The sequence below is a fragment of the Protomyctophum parallelum genome (genome assembly GCF_964188405.1).
Source record: "Protomyctophum parallelum genome assembly, chromosome: 5".
In the NCBI taxonomy this organism is placed as follows: Eukaryota; Metazoa; Chordata; class Actinopteri; order Myctophiformes; family Myctophidae; genus Protomyctophum; species Protomyctophum parallelum.
Window position 1 is genome coordinate 29164100 of NC_139702.1, and position 20113 is coordinate 29184212.

General features: G+C 41.9%; 2 protein-coding genes across 2 annotated transcripts in view; one reads left to right on the forward strand and one right to left on the reverse strand.

The window, feature by feature from the left end:
- Positions 1-20113, forward strand: part of LOC310859477 (E3 ubiquitin/ISG15 ligase TRIM25-like) — a 289970-nt gene that overhangs the window by 182827 nt on the left and 87030 nt on the right. The window lies entirely within an intron of this gene.
- stx10 (syntaxin 10) lies at positions 6839-19721 on the reverse strand. Its single transcript, XM_083766035.1, has 9 exons — positions 19651-19721; positions 18214-18289; positions 14731-14824; positions 12524-12618; positions 11883-11945; positions 11647-11751; positions 10897-11003; positions 9328-9422; positions 6839-7911 (listed from the first exon to the last, which is right to left on the reverse strand). The coding sequence occupies exons 1-9, from the start codon at positions 19683-19685 to the stop codon at positions 7835-7837; spliced, it is 747 nt and encodes a 248-aa protein (XP_083622161.1). The 5' UTR covers positions 19686-19721; the 3' UTR covers positions 6839-7834.

Here is a 20113-nt window from a genome sequence, read left to right on the forward strand (position 1 = left end):
TGCATGGGAGTGAATGGGAGTGAATGGGAGGTATTGTTACTATGGGACTGATACTATGGGAGTGAATGGGACTGAATGGGAGGTACTGTTACTATGGGACTGATACGATGGGAGTGAATGGGGTGTACTGTTACTATGTGACTGAATGGGAGTGAATAAAAGTGAATGGGAGTGAATGGGGGAGTGAATGGGACTGAATCGGAGTGAATGAGAGGTACTGTTACTATGGGACTGTCACTCCCATTCAGAGTGAAAGGGAGTGAATGGGACTGAATGGGAGGTACTGTTACTATGGGACTGTCACTCCCACTCACTCCCATTCAGAGTGAAAGGGAGTGAATGGGAGTGAATGGGACTGAATGGGAGTGAGTTGGAGTGAATGGGACTGAATGGGAGTGAGTTGGAGTGAATGGGAGGTACTGTTACTATATGGGACTGTCAGTCCCATAGTATCAGTCCCATAGTAACAGTACCTCCCATTCAGTCGCATTCAGTCCAAATTCACTCCAAATTCACTCACATTCACTCCCCTTCAGTGTCAAATGTCTTTGTGCTCTGATATTATTTTAAACACTCTGTGGCTGACCCTAAACCATGGTCTATTAAAAATAATTGGAATAATTTTTTTTGTCTAAGTCACTTACTGCAGAAGTAATTTGGCCTAAATAACGTTTATAATTGCCTAAGTTAAAATGGCATGTTCAGATATTGGCCTAAGTCATTTTATCCTTACATGTTACATGATTGACATACACCTTTATTTGTATGTCAATAGTCATATTTTTTCATATTTTTGGGAATTTAAATAATTAAGAAATATAATATATTCTACATTTGGCACAGTTTTTTGTGTTTCCTGAAAACCTTGAAAAAATGACTTAGGCAATTAGTTTAATAAGGTGACGATATTTTAAAAGAAATCAGGTAGGTGACACATTTTCAGCCAATCAGGAGAAAGTAGCTATTTATGAGCTTAATGTTCCAGTTCTAATTTTGTCTGTTACATTACAATTCCACTTTAATCTGTTCAATCTGTATCCTGACTGCGTTCCTGATTGGATAAAATTGCAGTTTCAGAAAATGCTTTTTATGTTTAACAAAATGCTGGAGAGACCGGCAGATTACTGTCACAATATAGAACTATTTAACACTGTTACTGAACACACACTACTATAGCAATGATTACTGTCACAAATTAATATCTATTTAACACTGTTACTGAACACACTATAGCAATGATTACTGTCACACTATAGAGCTATTTAACACGGTTTGATTGATTGATTGAAATATTTATTAACAGTTTGTAGAATTTACAGTACATTTTAAGCACAAACTCAATACAAAGACTGTCAACTGTGAGTGGACGACCCAATTAAGCATTACACTTGTTTACAACAGGGTCCACATTGTTCAATTCATCAAAACATTTAAAGACATACAACCATTTAGAGACATACAAATAGACATTTCTATGTAGCTAAAGAACAGAACAGGAATTCATCATATGGGAAGCAAAAAAGGGAAAATATACAAGCACTGGGAAAATATACAATATACAGTGAGGGAAATGGGGTGGGGGGGTGGGGGGGATTCAGATTTTACAGAGGCCAGTTTCGAATTGCAGCCATCCGTAGGTGCCCTTTGAGAGCGGTTTTGAAGGAGTCAAGGGATTCACATGTCTTAATGACTGTTGGTAGGGCGTTCCACATTTTGGTGGCATAGGAGCGAAAAGAATTTAGTCCCTTGTTTGTGCCGAATCTGGGTTGTACATGGTTTGTTGCACTCCCTCTGGTGTTGTGGGTGTGGACTTCGTTTACATTAAGGAAGTATTTAGACAGGTACATGGGTATCTTGGTGGTGTATCGAATCTTGTGGACCAGACCCATTGCAAGATGCTGTACTCTGTCGACGACCCTAAGCCATCCCAGCCTTACTGAACACACACTCTATAGCAATGATTACTGTCACAATACAGTGCAATTTAATTCAGGTAACCTTACCAAATGGACCCCAATAGTAGATCTTTACACTCTCAATAACCTCGCATCACCAGGCTTTCCACCGCCTCGGAGGAAAGCCTGGTCTCTGTTTCAAAAGTCCGTATGATCCGGGCTGGGGGCGGATGATGTGGTTACGTCATGTTGTAGTATTGTTTTGTAGTTGCCAGACAGGACGAACAGGCGGCGACAACTTCCTTTTCCCTCTCAATAAAAGCTCTCGCTTACGAGAGCTTTTATTGAGAGGGAAAAGGAAGTTGCCGCCGCCTGTTCTTCCTGTTTGTTGTAGGCAAACCATTGCCTACAACATGACGTAAGCATATCATGAGCCCGGATCATATACCGAAATGAAATGGTGCCCAGGCTACACTCTCAATAGTTCAATTGTTGTTAAGCATCTGCTTAATTTCCAAAAAACTACACAATTAGAGAATGTATAAGATTGCTACTTTTGATCCTTCGATTATATAATGCTGATTGTAGCATAGTGGTTAGTGACTGAGCTTTGTTAACGTGAGTGCCATCCCGGGCACCCACGCTAACTCTTTTCACCTCTAGTCGATTATTTATTCAGCATTTGAGCCACGGACCACCATTTGAGCCCATCTAGTCTCTCAGTCAGACCCATTTGAGCCACTGACCACCATTGTGAGAGTCTATTAATGTGAAATGGTGGGTAGCTCAAGCATGTTATCGCTTTTGAAGTTACTTGATGTGTTTATATATGTAAATACTACTACTCTTTAAAGACGTGTTTCAGTAGTCGAGTGGGTACCTTCGACGGTTAGTCAACATTGAGGCCGTGGATCTCCTCCCCGTCCAGGACGGAGAGTGTGTTTTCTTCTTACAAAGCAAAACATTGTTTTTGCATCTAGTCGAGGTGCATTCAGTATCTGAGCCACTGACCACCATTGTGAGTCTATAAATGTAACATGGTGGTCCGTAGCACAAATACTGAATGAATAATGGACCTCGACTAGATTAAAAAACAATTGTGTTTGTTTGGTGAAAAGGAAAAACATTCTCGGTCCTCGACCGGGAAGTGAACTCGGGCCCGATGTTTATAGACCGTCGACACTAACCATTCGGCTACTGAAACACTGTTTTAAAGTTTTGTAGAAACATCATATATAAACATCATAACAAGTAACTTCATAAGTGGTCGACGTTTGAACACAAAAACAACAACAGCGTTAAGTATTAAATAACATACCTGCTCCGAAGAGGGACCCGATGGTGGTGACGTGGCACTTCCAAACAAACACTGACCGAACTCGGCTCCACGCGTCTCTTCCGTATTTAAGGCTGCCGGCCGTCACTTCCTTCCGGGGTGAGGCCACGCCCGCGAGATTTTAACCGCGAATGTCTTGTAGTCCTGTCCTATTGTAGTCCTCCTACGTTACATCCGGGTCCCATCCGTGTCTCACTGTAAATACAAAATAGCTACATATGAACGCGTGAATCTTTTATTTTTATTTTTTTACAATAACGTTATTTGTCAGAAAGGAAGCCATTGAGGGTTACAATGGGTCTTAATGCTTCCAACTCGAGTAGAATTATTAATGTAACTGTAAAGTGTCCACGATAAAGAAAATAGATGACGTGGAACTTCCTGGAGTAGAATCCGGAAGTGGCTGACGTCACGGCTTAAATACACAATAAAGAGTCCGATCTCTAACTTGGCAGTGTCCTCGCGGTGGTCTAGTGGATAAGTCATCTGACTTACAGTACTAACGTCTTAACTTTGCCAGTTCAAACCCCGTTGGTAATTTTGCTACAACACGGACCACTTGTTTTTGTGAGGTTATGGTTAGGGCTAGTTTGACATGCATTAGACTGCGGACCCCCATTTAGTGGCATTTCTATCTCTGGGACCCCCAGCCAGTAGCCTAACGGGGGTCCCCGGACCCCAGCAACTGACAGGTAGGTAGGCCTACTGGGGGTCCCCGGACCCCCCCAGTCTGTGACTCACTGTGCTATTGTAGGCTATAAGCCTATTGTTATTATAGGTCAGTCCGTATTAAACACTGAAGTTGGTGCTTTGCATGAAAGTAAGAAACTTCAGAGTGCAGGCCCGGAGTGGAACTCCAAATCAGGCCGGGAGTTATACGCCCTGGCAGGCCACACTGCGCGCGCGCATAGCGCGCGCCGGAATTTTGGGGGCCCATGGGGGACATTTTGGGGGCCTTTGCAGCAATTTCACATGAGAAATGTACCATCTGATGTTATTTAGATTATTAACTTATAACTTATTAAATTATTAACATAAGACACACAATGTAGTTGTGCTGCAGCAACACTGCCTGAATTGAATTGAAATTGACTGTAGCTGGCCTGGCCTGAGCTTAGGAGAGATTTTTTTTAATTTTTTATAATTTGCCTAGGGTCCGCAGAGAGGTGGTCCGCGGTCCGGTCGTGGACCGCGGTCCGCCAGTTGAGTACCCCTGGTGTATACAAACATGAACGGACATCAGTCATTGTAAAAGTATAATGAGATTTATTAACAAATTGGATTTCCCCCAAGAAAAGTCCAATAAAAGGCAACCACTTCATTATATTACAGTATTTAGAGTATAACATTTACAAAACAATACAGGGCATTATACAGACAGAAGCTGGTGCGAGTTGTGCAACAGCCACTCATGGCCAGGATGGGTTAAAAATTGTAAAAAAGGAGAAAGAATAATTTATATTTACACCATACATTCTGGGCAGGAAAAGTGTTGTTAGAACACAGTATGTTGTACAATCTGAATCCTACCATTTTCCTTCATATTTTTTACTAGTCAGGTAGATCTTTGTGGTGGTTACTTCCAGTAACTGTCTAGCTGGCTGGCAGAAGAGAGATTTGGCTAGTAGATACCATTACTTTTCCACACTGCATAATACGCTGGTGACAACAAACTTCCAGCTGATCATTGGCACTGGAGTGCATGAGAGCCAACCCTTAAAGCTGCAGTTCTCTCTACCTAACGGCCAGAATAAACCAGACTCAACCAGATTTGTCACGAAATGACTATGAAGGAGGAAACAAACATGTTTTAACCAATTTACCGTTGTTTTAGGGGGTTACTGGCCAATGTGGCCAGCATGCACACCAGTTTTAAATATTAAATAGTAATGGCAAATAACCTTGACCACACAATGACTGCCAGAGCATTTAGGCTACATCAAAGTAAATTTGAATCTCTTTTTTATTAGACTGAATGTGGACAGTGGGAACTAAAATGGAATTTAAAACCACATGCTTAGCTGTAACATTCTCTTAAGCATCTTTTGGCAAGGTAGGTAAAAGGTAAGGGGTCAACATATGCACAGAAAAGCATACAGAAACCGCACAAATAGACTAGAGCGAACTGCAATAGTGATGAGAGGTCTTTCATTATGAAAGCTCCAACTGGACACCCAACTATCCCAAAGACGCAACCAAAACCTTTCAAACCTGTAGGGCATTTATTTATGAAAATAGGTTTCTGCCCGACAGCAACGACATTTGACCTGTTAAAGTGTCCACCTTCCTCCAAGGCTGCTGCTGTTGTATGTGGTGAATCATGTAACACAAGAAACCAGCAATAAACGGTTAAGGAATTGGGATAGAAATATTCTTTGTAGTTATCTCCGACCAGGCCTAAGGCAAGGATGGAGATGTTTTCACCCATCTGTCCAGGGATAATCTCACAAACCACTTGACCCATCAGTCGCACATCACTTACAAGGAAATATTAAAACATTCATTTTATAATCAAGTGAATGGTGGTCGGAAACCGGCTGAACCCTTGTCCAAACTCATATTTCATAAATTGTGTTTCCATCGAGGCGTTTATTTTATTTTATTAGGAAGCATTGAACTTGCACGATATGGCTTTCCTAGCAGCGCGGTCTTGAATGTTTTGAAGCAGAGTAGTGCGTTGATCATGGAAGTTCAATCGGTCAATGTATATTTCCAAGTCAAACACCCTGCCTCCACAACACCTCGGAACGTAGGTGGTCAACAACGGAAGCGGCGAGCACCGTCAACACGTCCAAAATGGATATTCACCGGACAATTACCGCGTCCATTCGCACATTGAGCCGTTAAAAGTCAGAGGGGTCCCTCGTCCCCGTCGTCTACGTTTTAATGATTTTAAATCAGTTATAGGCCAACGTGGAAACAAAACCAGCCCGTCAACACGCATCTGTTATTATGAAATGCACTAAACACTTCCTCAATACATTTTGAAGTAGGAAGTGGCAAACATTTAACTCGCATGACATAGGCCTACAGTAGCTTAAAATTTGTATTAGACCGGTGAATGAATAGCCTACCAAGTCTGACCTGATTAAACATAACTATCATATCACTGTAGGCCGCTATAAACAGAAAGAAAATGGACTGTGCCAACTGCAACGTAGCCCAGAATGTTTTTTTAAGAGGTTCAGCAAGAATTTGAAGAGGCTCGGGAAGAAATCAAGAGTGACGAAAATAACTACAACGGGCAACTACAAGAATCGCATCTCTCAAAATGAAGGTCAACTTTATCATTTGTTTTATCAATCTGATTTTAATTGTTTGTCCCAATATTTAATAAAGGACTTTTACTTTTTTTAAATACAGACAAAAGACAGCCTCTGGACAGGCCAATCGCCAACCATGTGCTTTTCTTTTTAGAATTACTGAAAGTTTGCTTCGTATTTTCAAAACGGCGTAATGGAAACGCAACTATACCTGTAGATATTAATGTGGTAGCTGACCGACGTCACAGACTAGCCTCAATATGGAGTTCCACCTGGCCTGGTGGAGATGCACATTCAACCGAGCGCACCTTTCTAGTTTCTGATAAAAGCACAGCACTTAGTAGAAGCATAAAATCAATTTATGCAATAAATTCAAAGTAAAATAAAACAGTCCTATTTACACAAATCTTTTGTAGCCCACCATGAGCAATGTTTACCTGACACGACACAAGGAAACGCGTGACCTGCACACTCCACAAGAGGGAGCCTGGAACCCAGATCAACAGCGAAGGCTTCTGTGTCCTGTCCTGCCCAGCAAGCAAGCAATGTCTCCTCCCCTGCTCGCATCATCAGTCATTAGACAAAACCCTCTCAATCAAAGACACACGCTCAAGGTCAAGGATATCACCAACTAACTGTACAACTGGGTCAAACCATTGCCAGTGCATGCCCAGTTTGGAGGTGGGGTGGGGGCCAGGGGTTAGCGTTCGTCACACTGAACGTAAGACTAGACGATAACCCGACCTGATCGAATGCTATCATAATTAGGGAGGAGGGACCATGGATTCATTTGTCTTGTTGGCTGACAATCTGAACAACCCCCCATCCCCCCCCCCCCCCAACCACACCCACCCCACGATAACAATACAAATATATAGGCGCGTGACATACTGCACTTTACACAAAAGGTAGAAAAATATACTTAAGGCAACACTGACGCCCCCCCCCCCCCCCCCACCCCTCTCGTGTTCTCTGTATCTCCCTCTCCGTCTGCGTAAGTACCATCATTCCAGACCGTTAGAAGAAACACAAGCATGTGAAATAACATCAGTGTCATCTTCTTCTCTCCCCTCCATATCAATGACAAAAGGCTGCGGGGCCTGCGGCGTACATACAGTACATTAGAATGAAACCCCAAGGAAGAAAAACAAAACATTTCACTCTGTTGCGATTAGAGAAAGGGATTGTGGGAGTGAGTGGTGGTTGGTGGTGGTGTGTTTTTCAGGTTATTATCCGTTTCTATTTCTGTGCAATCCGTCCATCCGTGGATCATTCCCTGGTTCCCCCCGGGGACAGATGGGGGGGGAGGAGATGCCCAGCAGCAGTAGCAGCCAGCAGCATCAGAGAGCAAACAGCAGGATGAGCACAACCATCATGACAGCCACCAGGATACCGATGGCACACCACTGTCTCCGACCTGAACGACACACACACAATCACGATCAATTTTCATTGTCACGTCACAGGTTTACACTTACAGGTGTAAAAGAAAGTGGGTGAAATATATATATTTTCTTTCTTTTTTTTTTTTAAACGTGTGCACTCCTATCATTTCGTAGGAGTTGTTGAGAAGAGAGGTTAGCGGTAGAGGTAAAGTATAGTTAGAGCGGTGCGATTACATACAAAGTCAATACAAAGACGAGAAGTTGCACAATGCGAGCGAAAGGGACTTTTTGTTTTACCAACACTGACCTGTGCGACCAAAAAGTAAAGCAATTGAAGCGACTGGAAACCAATGTATATATATTCAGGTTTGAATGCACATTAAGCAGGGGAGACAATAACATCCATACCATTATGTCATTTTACATGACAATTAATTAATAATGATTGAATTGTGTTTTTGTCGGAGCACTGGAGCATATGAATACACATGTAATGTCAGTTTGCCTTTTAGTCTTTTGAAGTTGCACAGGGCAGATGGGGATTAAAGTAAAGATTTGTGAAACATTGTGAAAAGGGAAACACCCCTAACCTTGCATCAGTCTACCCCTGTCCTAAACAGGGATAAAAGTCGGTGAAAGAGGAGAAAATAAAAAATAAATACAGGTAAAAACTCTAATCAAAAGATATAGCATTTGTAGTAGCAGATACATGTACATTATGTTAGGGTCAAAATGGTGTGTGTGTGTGTGTGTGCGTGCGTGCGTGCGCGCCCTAGCTGCATGGGTCCTTTATTTCGGTTAGAAAGAAAACGACTTCCTGAATACATCACACCGAGGTGTGGGTAGATGAGATCATATGCATTCATAAGAACATCCCAATGTTCTGGGCTAAATTAGGAGCGAGTAAGAGACTTGAGTCTCCAATGCACTATTTTTCTCCACTGCAGCGGCATCAAGGCTAGTCAGGTGTGTATATACTTGGTATTATTTTGTTGCCGTCAGGCAGAAATCTCTTATCTCCACATTTTTACTTTCATAAGTCAATGCCCTGGCCCTCTACAAGCTCGAAACACGGTGCGGAGCATTTTGAGCTTGCCGGTTTGCAATGTTTTTCTATTTCTGAATTTGAATCCTGAAAGGTTTTGGACATATGAGGTTTCCACCGACAGAGACTATTTCTAAAATAGGATTTAGACAATAAGTTTCTCTGGTTTAAATGCGGGTTAATGCGGATGCAAGTTTATATTTATCCAACCTGTCATATCGCAAAGAGAACATCAAAAAAGATGCTGGCTTTGATTTAAATCAGAATTGACCCGTGCATCGCTGCTATGTCTTAAATATACAGTACATGTTGTTGTCACCAACAAACTAAAGAAAGAATATATATATTTTTGTTGTTGCGTGCGCGCGTGTGCATGTCCCAATGTGTCAGTCTGGTAACTTACTGCTGGTCATATGCGAGACCTTCTCCAGCTTTTTAAGGACAGAGTCCATGCGGGTTGAAGTTTGGTCCATCTCATCTCCAAAGTCCCCCAACATCCTAAACGATACACAAAAGCAGCACCTCATACAGTACACCATGCAAGCAGCTGAGGAACGCATTCACTTACTGTAAATAAGCAAAGCCGGGGCTTGTCTCAGCGCCATGAGAGTGGCCATTAGTAAAGGGGGGGGGGGGGGAATGACGTACTTGAGAACTGAATCGAAGAAGAATGAGTGTCACTTTGTTTTACTGGCCTTCGCCTTTAAAACTATTTAAGAGATGTAAAAAAAAATAAGACCGTATGGTTCACGTGATGCAGACACAGACTCAAATGGCTCCTTGAACATTTGACTATTTCGGTACAATATGCTAGTGGTTAAGGTAAAAAACACTGAAAAACACTGCGGGTGGCGGGGAATGAATGAATTAATACCTGGCAATCAATGTGTTAACTATCACGCTGCTGCTTAGCTATGTGTTATTGTGTATAGAACTGTTTTTGGTATCTTATAGTCCCCCTAAGGGAATGGTTGTAAGACAAGACACCAAAATGAGATATCGTATATTCACTCACTCACGCCAGTGTGTACCAACCTCTTTCAGCTGACACAAACGCCCTGAATTTCCTCTCGGGGGATCAATAAAGGTTCAACTTACACAGGAAGTCAAACTGGTTCACGAGAGCACTTGACACTTTTTTCATTGTCTTCACTGTCGGGCAGAAACCTTGCATCTCCATATTTGTTATTTCGTTGAAGTACCTACTTCATCATCACGCAAAAGTAGTGAAAATAGCAGATCTACAAGCTCACAAAGCAGTCAATGCGACCCGTTGTGAGCTTGTAGATCAGCTATTTTCACACTTTTAAACCGTTAGAAAAGGAACATTTCGGACTTGGAAGGTTTCCCCCCCGACAGCAGCGATTTGAGCATGGCATTGGGTGGGGAGAGGCTCGGGTTGAGCGGCAGCATGGGAATTGGAGAAATGGCTAAATCTGGCATTACAAATGTAGAATACAATGAAATTGAGTTGGGTGTTCTTTTAAGGGTAACTGTTGTATCATGATTGCAATATTACACTCGAGGGTGTGCTTTACCGAGATTATTAGCACTACTCCGCTTTCGGAACCCGGCTAAAGCCTCGTTCCTGCCGCAACACTGTCCTGCCAAATATCACGGGATGGCACACCCCCTCGTGAAATATTGATTAATTGTGATGTGCTTTTGGAGAATAAAGACGCTATAGCGATGCACAAGTTTCCTTACTCTGCCAGTCACTTTGACATACAAGCCACAAACAGTCAAGAGTCGGTTATATTAACCCATTTTGGGGCGGGAACCCCTTTTGGTGTTAGCATTATGTTATGCTTTACCTATTGAAAAATAGCAGATCTACAAGCTCATAGCGCGCCACTCGGTGGCGCGCTATGAGCTTGTAGGTCTGCTATTTTTGAAAAATCGAAGAACGACTGACATAGAAAAAGAAAACGTACTGCCCTGGATACTATATGCATGCACGCTCCATACTCACACTGCCTGCTCGTCGAGCTCATCCCCGATGCGTCCAGACATGTCTTTAAGGACTCGGATGCTGCCAGATACCAATTCCAGCTGCTCATCCTGTTCCTGCACAATGAGCTACACACATGCACGCACGCAAGCGAGCGACAATATGAAAATTACACGTCAGGATTATTGCGGCAAACAATAATTGTGATTAATGATATGGAAATAATCAAACCATATAACCCACAGAGATTTATATCCCCTTTCCCCTTCATTTAGAGAATCACATTGACTGGGTAGGGACTCGCAGACGATAAAAAAGGCAACATTCTTGTGGTGGGCTGTCCCCTCTCATTACGCTCCATTTAATTGAACCCATTAGCGCTTTTGGTCAAACTTCCAAACCCATTAATTGTACTGCCAATCAACATTAACAACACTGACCTCCAACTACAGGCCAAAGTCTTGGTTTGATTATTGGTAAATATAAATTAAATAAATGAATACAAGACTGAGATGAGAAATATTTTTTGGGGGGCTCAGAAATATGGGCAGTCATTAACAGAAAACAAGTCTAACAATACATTGTGAGCGTGTAAGTATACTTTTTTTTCTTTTTTTTTACCATCCGTCATACCATGACATACCATGTAAGTGGTTAAGACTTATTCTCAAAAGCAGACTCTGGTATTCGCTGACATGCAGTGTGACCTACAGTGTGTAACTGAATACTTTGAGGAGTACAACAATGATAAGATAAGCGCCATGAGCTCACCTGTTGCTGTTCCTGCTGATCCTGGATGTACCTGGAGTTGGCAGACACCAGGTGAGCCTCCATACCTGTGGAGGAGCTGTCCTGGCCCGACGAGGCAAACAGAGCCTGGGCCAACACAGAGGAGGATATATATGTTGCGAGTCAGCCAGCGTTCGCACAAATTGTATGACGAACCAAGTGTGAACTGTAAACGGTTGTGTTTGCGTGTGTGTGTGTGTGTGTGTGTGTGTGCGTACCTGTTTGTTCTTCTTTTCAGCCTGAGCCACAACAGAAGGGCTGGCCAACTGCTCCTTCATCTCCTATAAAATAAATTAATAAAAAAAAAGACAAATAAGAAAGGGAGTAGTTAACAGCTCACACTCCTCACTGGTTCCAATAGGACTGAGCAAAATGACAGTGTTCATTTAACTTACATGAAGTCACTATAATCAGTTTGCACCTACAATAGTAATATTTTAATTTGTTTTCCGGTGCCATGGTTTGATAGCAAATGATATATAGACTACATGTTCTAAAAGGACAGAACGTGTTTTTTAAATGATGTAGTCTGCTTCAGGAACAGCAGTCCTGTTGAGGTCAAATAAAGGGATGGGGAACTAAGTACATTTACTCAATTACTGTACATACGTTTTTACTTTACTGGAGTATTTTCAAATGTCAAAACTTCACTCAACTCCACTACATCTCGGAGGCAAATATTGCACTTTTTATTTTTATTTTTTAAAGTAATTCTAAAATAATATATTTAAGGTGTTTTTATTTAATGTTTTATTTCATGATAGTTATAGAGGCCAATTATAATGTATTAGGGCATACAAGGCTCATTAGCCAGGGATCGTTTGAAGTAAAAACAAATGTGAATGTGCACTGCACACACCTGTACAGATTGCCTGGTCATCTCAACAAAGGCTCTCCTCTCCTGGAGTTCATTCTCCCCCAGGCGGAACTTCCCAGGGTTGGATTCCACAATACCTGTCAACAGTCAAGGATTCCATACTCACTCATAATAATACCGGTACTTTATCTGACACATCTCTGCATACCTAATGCTACTTAATACAACGCAAACCATACACATGCACGTACAAACAACAAATATATAAAAAAAAGAAAATCAGTTAACCCATTTAGACCTGAGTTTAAAACAATCACTTTGAAAGAATATATATATATATATATTCAAAGATTTTTACGATTAAAAAAGAAATAGCAGACCTACAAGCTCATAGCGCGCCACCGAGTGGCGCTCTACGAGCTTGTAGATCTGCTATTTTTCAATAGCTAAATTATAACATAATGTTTAACACCAAAAGGGGTTCCCGCCCAAAATGGGTTTTAAAGAGTAGTTCAACCAAATAATGAATTATTTTCTATCAATTACACACCCCTTGAATTCACGGAGCCGATAATTTGGCAATCAAATTGTTGTTTTAGGATTAGGAATGCAACAAAAACAATGAAATCTCCGTGAATCCAAGGCTTCATGGGGTGTGTTATTGATAAAAATTGTTTTTTTGGTGAACTACTTCTTTAAAGGTCAGATATGAATCATCATGACTTTCCCTGTGACATAACCCTCAATCTTGTGCAACCACTGCTCTTTACCACAAGGAAGAGAAAGCATGTCTGTCAAACAAGCTTTCATTGAGGTCAAATGTAGCCTCCGGTAATCTACACATCTTGCAAAAATAAATGATGGATTTGTTCGTTTTCTTTTTGTTCCCAATTTAATCAGTATCTTATCTTCCGATAATATGTTGGCTGTTGCCATTATTACTTCAGTATAACACAGCAAACTCAGTCTTCACTTGGTTTAATTTCTACTCTCCTGAGTTCAATTAAGCACTTTTAACCGTGTATGACTTTGGCACACTTGCTTTTGTTATTTTATGTAAACAAGGCAACAAGCAGAAGGTCAGTGAGTCTACTTCCTCCGGCTCTCTCACTCACACTCAATGTGTAAGAAACTGGAAGAAACCAGTCTATGCTGTGTGCACATAACAGAATGAAAACAAAGGTTGACCTCACACAGACAGTAGCTCTGGTCCCAGACAGGTACCAGTAGTTCTGGTCCATAAGGGCGCCCGTATTCCGGCAATGTCATTACAGGTGACAATAAAAACACAAGAATGACTCAGTCATAACTTGTCATGCCACCCTTCAAGCTTGCAGATCTACAACTTTGGATGCCTTTGTGTGATGCTGTAGTATGATCAAGTGGGGCGTTATGCAGTATTACTGCAGTATTACTGCATAACCCCTGTGTTCCCTGCTATTTAATCCAATATTCTACGCTGCCGAGATTGTTTCATTACCATATGCTGAAGTATTTGCATAGTCAGATGGGTTGTTATGATCAAAGCACCAGCGGCCATGACAATGCGAAACGAAACCCCCATGCATAGCATGTTGTAGTCTAAACAAACGGCCCGTTCACATGCATTGGGCTCAATTTCCCAGAAGCCCTAGCAGCCCAGAGGATGACTTGATTTCCGGTTACATCATCATGATAACGCGACGGCCTCGTCACTAGGTCCGGGACAAAATCCGCTATTTATTTTTAATCATTTTAAAACTGAGAATTAAATGCATTAAACAAATAGCGGGTTTAGCGTATTACGCGTGGTGGAACCCTGGATTAATACTTAATTACTTAAAGGGTATCTTTGAAAGACAAGGAAAGGGTCCCGCACACTGTCAAACACTTGCCAAAATGTTGCCGTTTCGGTCGATTAGACCTTCATCAGGACAGAATCTCTGGACTGGAACACTGGATAAAACAATTATCCGCCATCAAAGTGTTAATTTAACCCATTCAGAACGGGAACCCCTTACAAGCTACGAGTTTGTAGATCTGCTTTTTTTTTTTTCGTGAAAATGTGGTGCCAATCTGTGGGTCGGCGGCCAAATTCATATAATTTTTGGGGTCCTTGACATGAAAAAGGTTGAGCACCACTGACATAAAAAGTGTTTTTCTTAAAAGAATTAGGATTTAGAACCTTTTTTTTTAAATCAGCCTCAGGTCTAAATAGGTTAAGACGTTAAAATACAGAGATCAGAGGTACTTGAGATATTAAAGGATACTAATAGTCTCGCTGAGGTCCTCCAGGTCCCAGTCTATGGCTCGTAGACAGTTCCTCAGCTCATTGGTGCTCCAATCCAATTCATCCTGACTCACCTGTGAACACAAAACAGCAACTGCTGATTACCTCACCAGAAGCCAAATGTTATGCTGCGTTCACACTGGCACAAAAGATACAAAGCTACACATATTTGTAGCATTGTATCTTTGTAGCTGAAGTTGAAACCAGCTCAACCTTTTTTGTAGCTTTGTACCTTTTGTAGCACCTTACAAATGTAGGATGTATCTTTGTATCTTCATGTCGCCGGCTTCCATTGAAAATGAAATGGTAGCCTGTATTTTTGTAGCTGCACAGTTGCGGAGGCAGCGTTAGGGCCGATTCATACTCCTATTTTACCGCTGTTTCGGCGCTGTAGTGCCGAAATGATTTCGGCTCGTCAGAAATTTTCAGTAGCACCGAAGAGCCGGCTTTAGGACGGTACCCGCACCCCCGAACCTCAAATGACGTCACATTGTAGGCTCTACACTGCTACAGCGCCGAACAGACTTTTATTCGGCTCTAAAATAGGAGTATGAATCGGCCCTTAGGCTGCACAGTAGTCACAAGGTAGCTTTTCCTTCCCCCATCCACGGTCCACCTTTGTTCTTAGATCTCCATTACCCTATACCGTCGCGTTGGTCCGACTCGCGGCATTACCGACCCTGGCCCTACCCTACCCGCACGCGAAGCCACGTAGTCGGCATAAAGGGATGTCGGAGTTATGGTGTAGTGGATTATTTATAACTCACATCAGAGTCTTTAGGAAATAATCATGGTAGAGAGTGGACTGAAACGATGTCACTTTTATTACAGACTGGTCTGTACCCGCCCAGGGAGACAGCACGTATGCCAGCCTCCTGAGCCCTTTTCATTTCTCCCTCTTATACACAATGACAGAGCAGAGAATACATTGGAGGTGTGGTCAGTGGTCAGTGGACATGGTCAAACATGGGTCTTGTGTAAGAATAGGTCATCTGACAGACGACCAACAGGTGGATAGTATTCTCATCTTCAAAATCCTATTACATTGGGCAGTCCACGCATTTTGAATCAATTAAAGGGACGCTGTGCAGGCGCTAGGGTAAAGTCCCTGCCCACCACCACAGAGGTTGTGGGTTCAAATCCACCGTGGTGCATCCGGCCTCGTCGGCCGTCTATGCCAAAAACTAATTGGACCGTGTGCGGGGGAGGGAAGCCGGGCGGGGGATATTGGTCATTGCACGTACTCCTGCGGGCTGGGGGCGGCCAAATAACTGTCAGTGGGGATTGTTGGGCGGGAGGAGAAGACCAAAACGGTCTCAACAGTCAGTCTGGACTCTCTGGGCTGTATTTTGCGTGTCTTAAGTACCAGGTCTTATTCCCTAACTTGAGTAAACTAAAGACCTGGAGGCGTGATCAATGCTCTTTGGCCACTCAGAATAGCCAAATGGCATTGATCACGTCTCCAGGTCTTTAGTTTACTCAAGTTAGGGAATAAGACCTGTTACTTAAGACACGCAAAATACAGCCCTCTGTGACTTAAACCATTGTGTATAATAATTGTGGCATTCTTTGCAACTGGCTCATGAGGGATTCCCAGCATGCCTCGGCATGTCCATGTTATTGTTGTTCATTGTGCTTATTGTTGTTGTTGTACGTGTGAAAGAATGTGGTTAATATGGTGTTTACGTGTGTTTTGTAACGATTGTACAGCCTAGGGGGGTACTGCAGGGCTTGCAGGCAACCATTTATTTGCCTTCTAGATCAGTAGTTCACACTTTCAAGATTCTTTCCAAAAATGTACAAGCTTGCACAAAGTGGTGCACTGTGAGCTTGTAGATCTGCTATTTTTTAATAACCAGTGTTCAAATCTAAAATGACAGATGCTGTGTGTGTGTGTGTGTGTGTGTGTGTGTGTGTGTGTGTGTGTGTGTAAGATCAACAAACACTTATCCAAACACGTATAACATAGCAGGACTATGTCATGCCTGATTGAACACACAATTTATTACAATACAAGTATTGTTTCAGTTTATTTAATTTAGGCATTTTTTATTTCTAACTATTGTTTTTACTACATTCTATTCTTCAAAGATGTAATGTATTTTTTATATGTTCATCATGCTTCTTTTTATTCTGTATACATGTGTTGGACAGGATTAATAAAGTATATATCTATCTAATAGTTTGGGATTATTAGTCCAGCAGCCAACAGGCTTCTTTTGTTTAAAGTGGGAAATGTGTTAGTTTTTTTTATTTAATTTGACTAAAATATTATCATTCATGAATCCACTTGCTGACTGGCTGTCGGTATTGAGCTAGCAATGTATTTTTATAGTGGGATATATGTGACCATACCAATAACAACCTATATAAAATGCAAGATTTTCACTTTATGTAGCATGAGACATGTCAAACTAGTGGGTTTTCATGATTCCGAATCCATTCCAAGCATTAGTTTTCCACAATTAGCTATGGGCTAAAAACTTCCATAGCCACTTGGCCAAAATGTGCTGACCTCATCACATTTTGTGATGACGGCTATGGCCGTTTTAGCCCATGGAGTATTTGTTGTGCAAAACTAATGCTTGGAATGGATTCAGAATCATGAAAACCCCCTAGTTTGACTAGTTAGACACGTGCTATTTAAAGGTATTATGACATGATTTATAACATAATTTTAACAACATTAAAAGTCTTGGCCATGGTCCTTCAAACGTGTCTAAAAAGTTTGAACACTCAACTCCACTCCAGTATTTCTTGACACGAGTTTTTGTGCATGTGTAAAGTTCATCCTGAGAAGCCATGGAAAAACACATTATTTTAGCCTGTAGATGTCGGTAATTCCCCCTTTCCTGTCAACCCAAGATGCGCTTCTTTGACAACGTGGTAGGAACGTCGTCAAAAATAAAAGAGTCATCTAGGCCAGTTGGTATCCAGTGTAAGGACTTGTGTTGATTGACACAGCCAACAACAGAGCAGATTGATTTTTCTCTAGAAGCCATTATTAGTAAGTATTACAAAGAAACAAAGTCGCGATCACAATGAGGAAGCGGAGAAGAGAGGGTAGGCACTAGGCAGGGAGCAGAGGGGAGGGGGCGGAGGTTTAGCGGAGATCTACGTATATCTCTGCCGTCCAACCAGATGAGACATTTTTGCATAATTATTCACAAAAGTCCAGACAGCAGAGAATACACTGAATGTTCAAACTTCGTTTTTTTTTTGTGAAATTGATGTCAAGAAAAGCCAAAAAAGCCAAAAAATCTACAAAAATGTCTTTTAAATGTCACAATCCCTTTAAAGCATAACGGAATTTTTGCCTTATTGGTATGGTCACATATAAACCCCTATAGAAACAAATCGGTCAGCAAGTGGATTCATGAATGTATGCAAGATAATATTTTGGGCCAATGAAAAAAAAACTATATGCAAAAGGTCCCACTCCCGGCTGTCAGACGTCACTCACCTGTGGCCCTTCCTGCAACAGCTCCTCCCAGCGATTATACAGACCCCGTGCTCGGGACAGGGCTTTCTGCACCTCCCTGGACGGACACACACACACACACACACACACACACACACACACACACACACACACAAACCATTTATTTATGTCCACACAAAGGATATGCATACAAGGACACATATATTATAGGCGCATAATGCGCATTAAAGTTACATCTGCAAAGTCATGGCATGTGTTTTCATGATACAACAGGCATGTCACACAGTACTCTATGGGTATAAGTAACAGCGTCTCCACCATATATGACGGCTGCCAATTATAGCAGAGACACCACAATACTTTTTGCCTCCTTTTTGGGCATCCCAAGTTGTTGGAAACCTCTAACAACCAGTCTGTGCATAATATAATGCCCTAGGCTGCCAAATATAAAGACAAATAGTCTGCACCTATAGCCCAGCTCTGAGATGTTATGTAGAAGTGGTTGGTCTTTTATGACCTTGGTCATAAAGGCTTCCTCTAGGCTGTGGTCAAAGGTGCAGGCTATCTCTAATACAGACACTTCTCTGGACTCTTCATCAACCACAACACTATCTGGTGTATTGGCTGCTAGAGAAACACACACACACACACACACACACACAAACACACGTAACAACATTGACACTTAAAAAAGGAAGTAAAAGTATCAGCTTAAGGGGGTGATTACGACCAGTCATCTGGTGGTGATCTCTCCACAACAGCAGCAGCGCCCCCCCATTTAACCAAAACAAATCAGAGCACATTTCACAACCTTCTGTAATCTCGCAACCCTCTGTGAACTGGTTGACAGACTGCAATGATTGGGGGGCGGCACCCCCGTACACACATACCATACAACTTTATACTGTATGTCGTAAAGACTGTAAAGTTTACAACCAAACAACCATTATACTGTTAAGACTGTAGAGCAGTGCTTCACAAAGTAGGGTCCAGGGACCCTCTGGGGTTCCTTGAGGGGCTCCGAATGGACACTTACAGGTCTGTAACTCTTGAGTGTACAAATGGACCTTTAGTTTGCAGGTCTGCAACTCTTTGAGTGCACAAATGGATACACTCAGCCATGGAGGTTCTTGAAAAAGGCCATACATAGTTCTTTCTTGGGTTCAATACTTTTCAACATTGTATTTGTATTAAACTGCACTCTTGTGCTTTGCTTTGGTTGTTTACACAGAGGACGACACTTTGGTGTAAAGCCGCACCCCCACCCCCGTTACTAAACTGTCTAACTGTAGCCTCTGATGCTAGCTAGCTAAACAGCTAGCCTCCTACAATGTAACTGAACGCTGCTATAATAACCGAGATGGCGGTTGCTATTGTTTACATGAAACACGTCAACGTCAACATTGAATAAAGGAGCTGTCTTCACATAAAGCCTCGGTTACAAAGCTCATCTCTCACCCTTTCACAACGAAGAATGGGTCTTCAAGCGACATGTTGATTTCCTCTGCTCCAACTTCTGGGTGGACGCATGCGCATCATCCAGATGACCGATGACCCAGTGACGTGACGCATGGTTGGATGGTAGCACGTGGCGTTTCCAATCACTCACACTGCCTCTGTATCTCTATGACGCAAATGGAGCAGGCAGGCATAATATAAAGGTAGCATTCATGCACCTGCATTCATTAATTAATTAATTCGTTAATTCATTCATTCATTCATGCATGCATGCATGCATGCATGCATGCATTCATTCATTCATTCATTCAGGTCTGGGGACCACCAAGGGTCCTTGCAATTTAGTTGCTATAGTGTAAACAAAATGTATTTCATGTTGAAATTCTATTTAAGCATAATGATGCTATTTTTGTATTAATCTTTATGACCAATGTGTCTGAATGTAATGTCCAAGCAAGCAAAG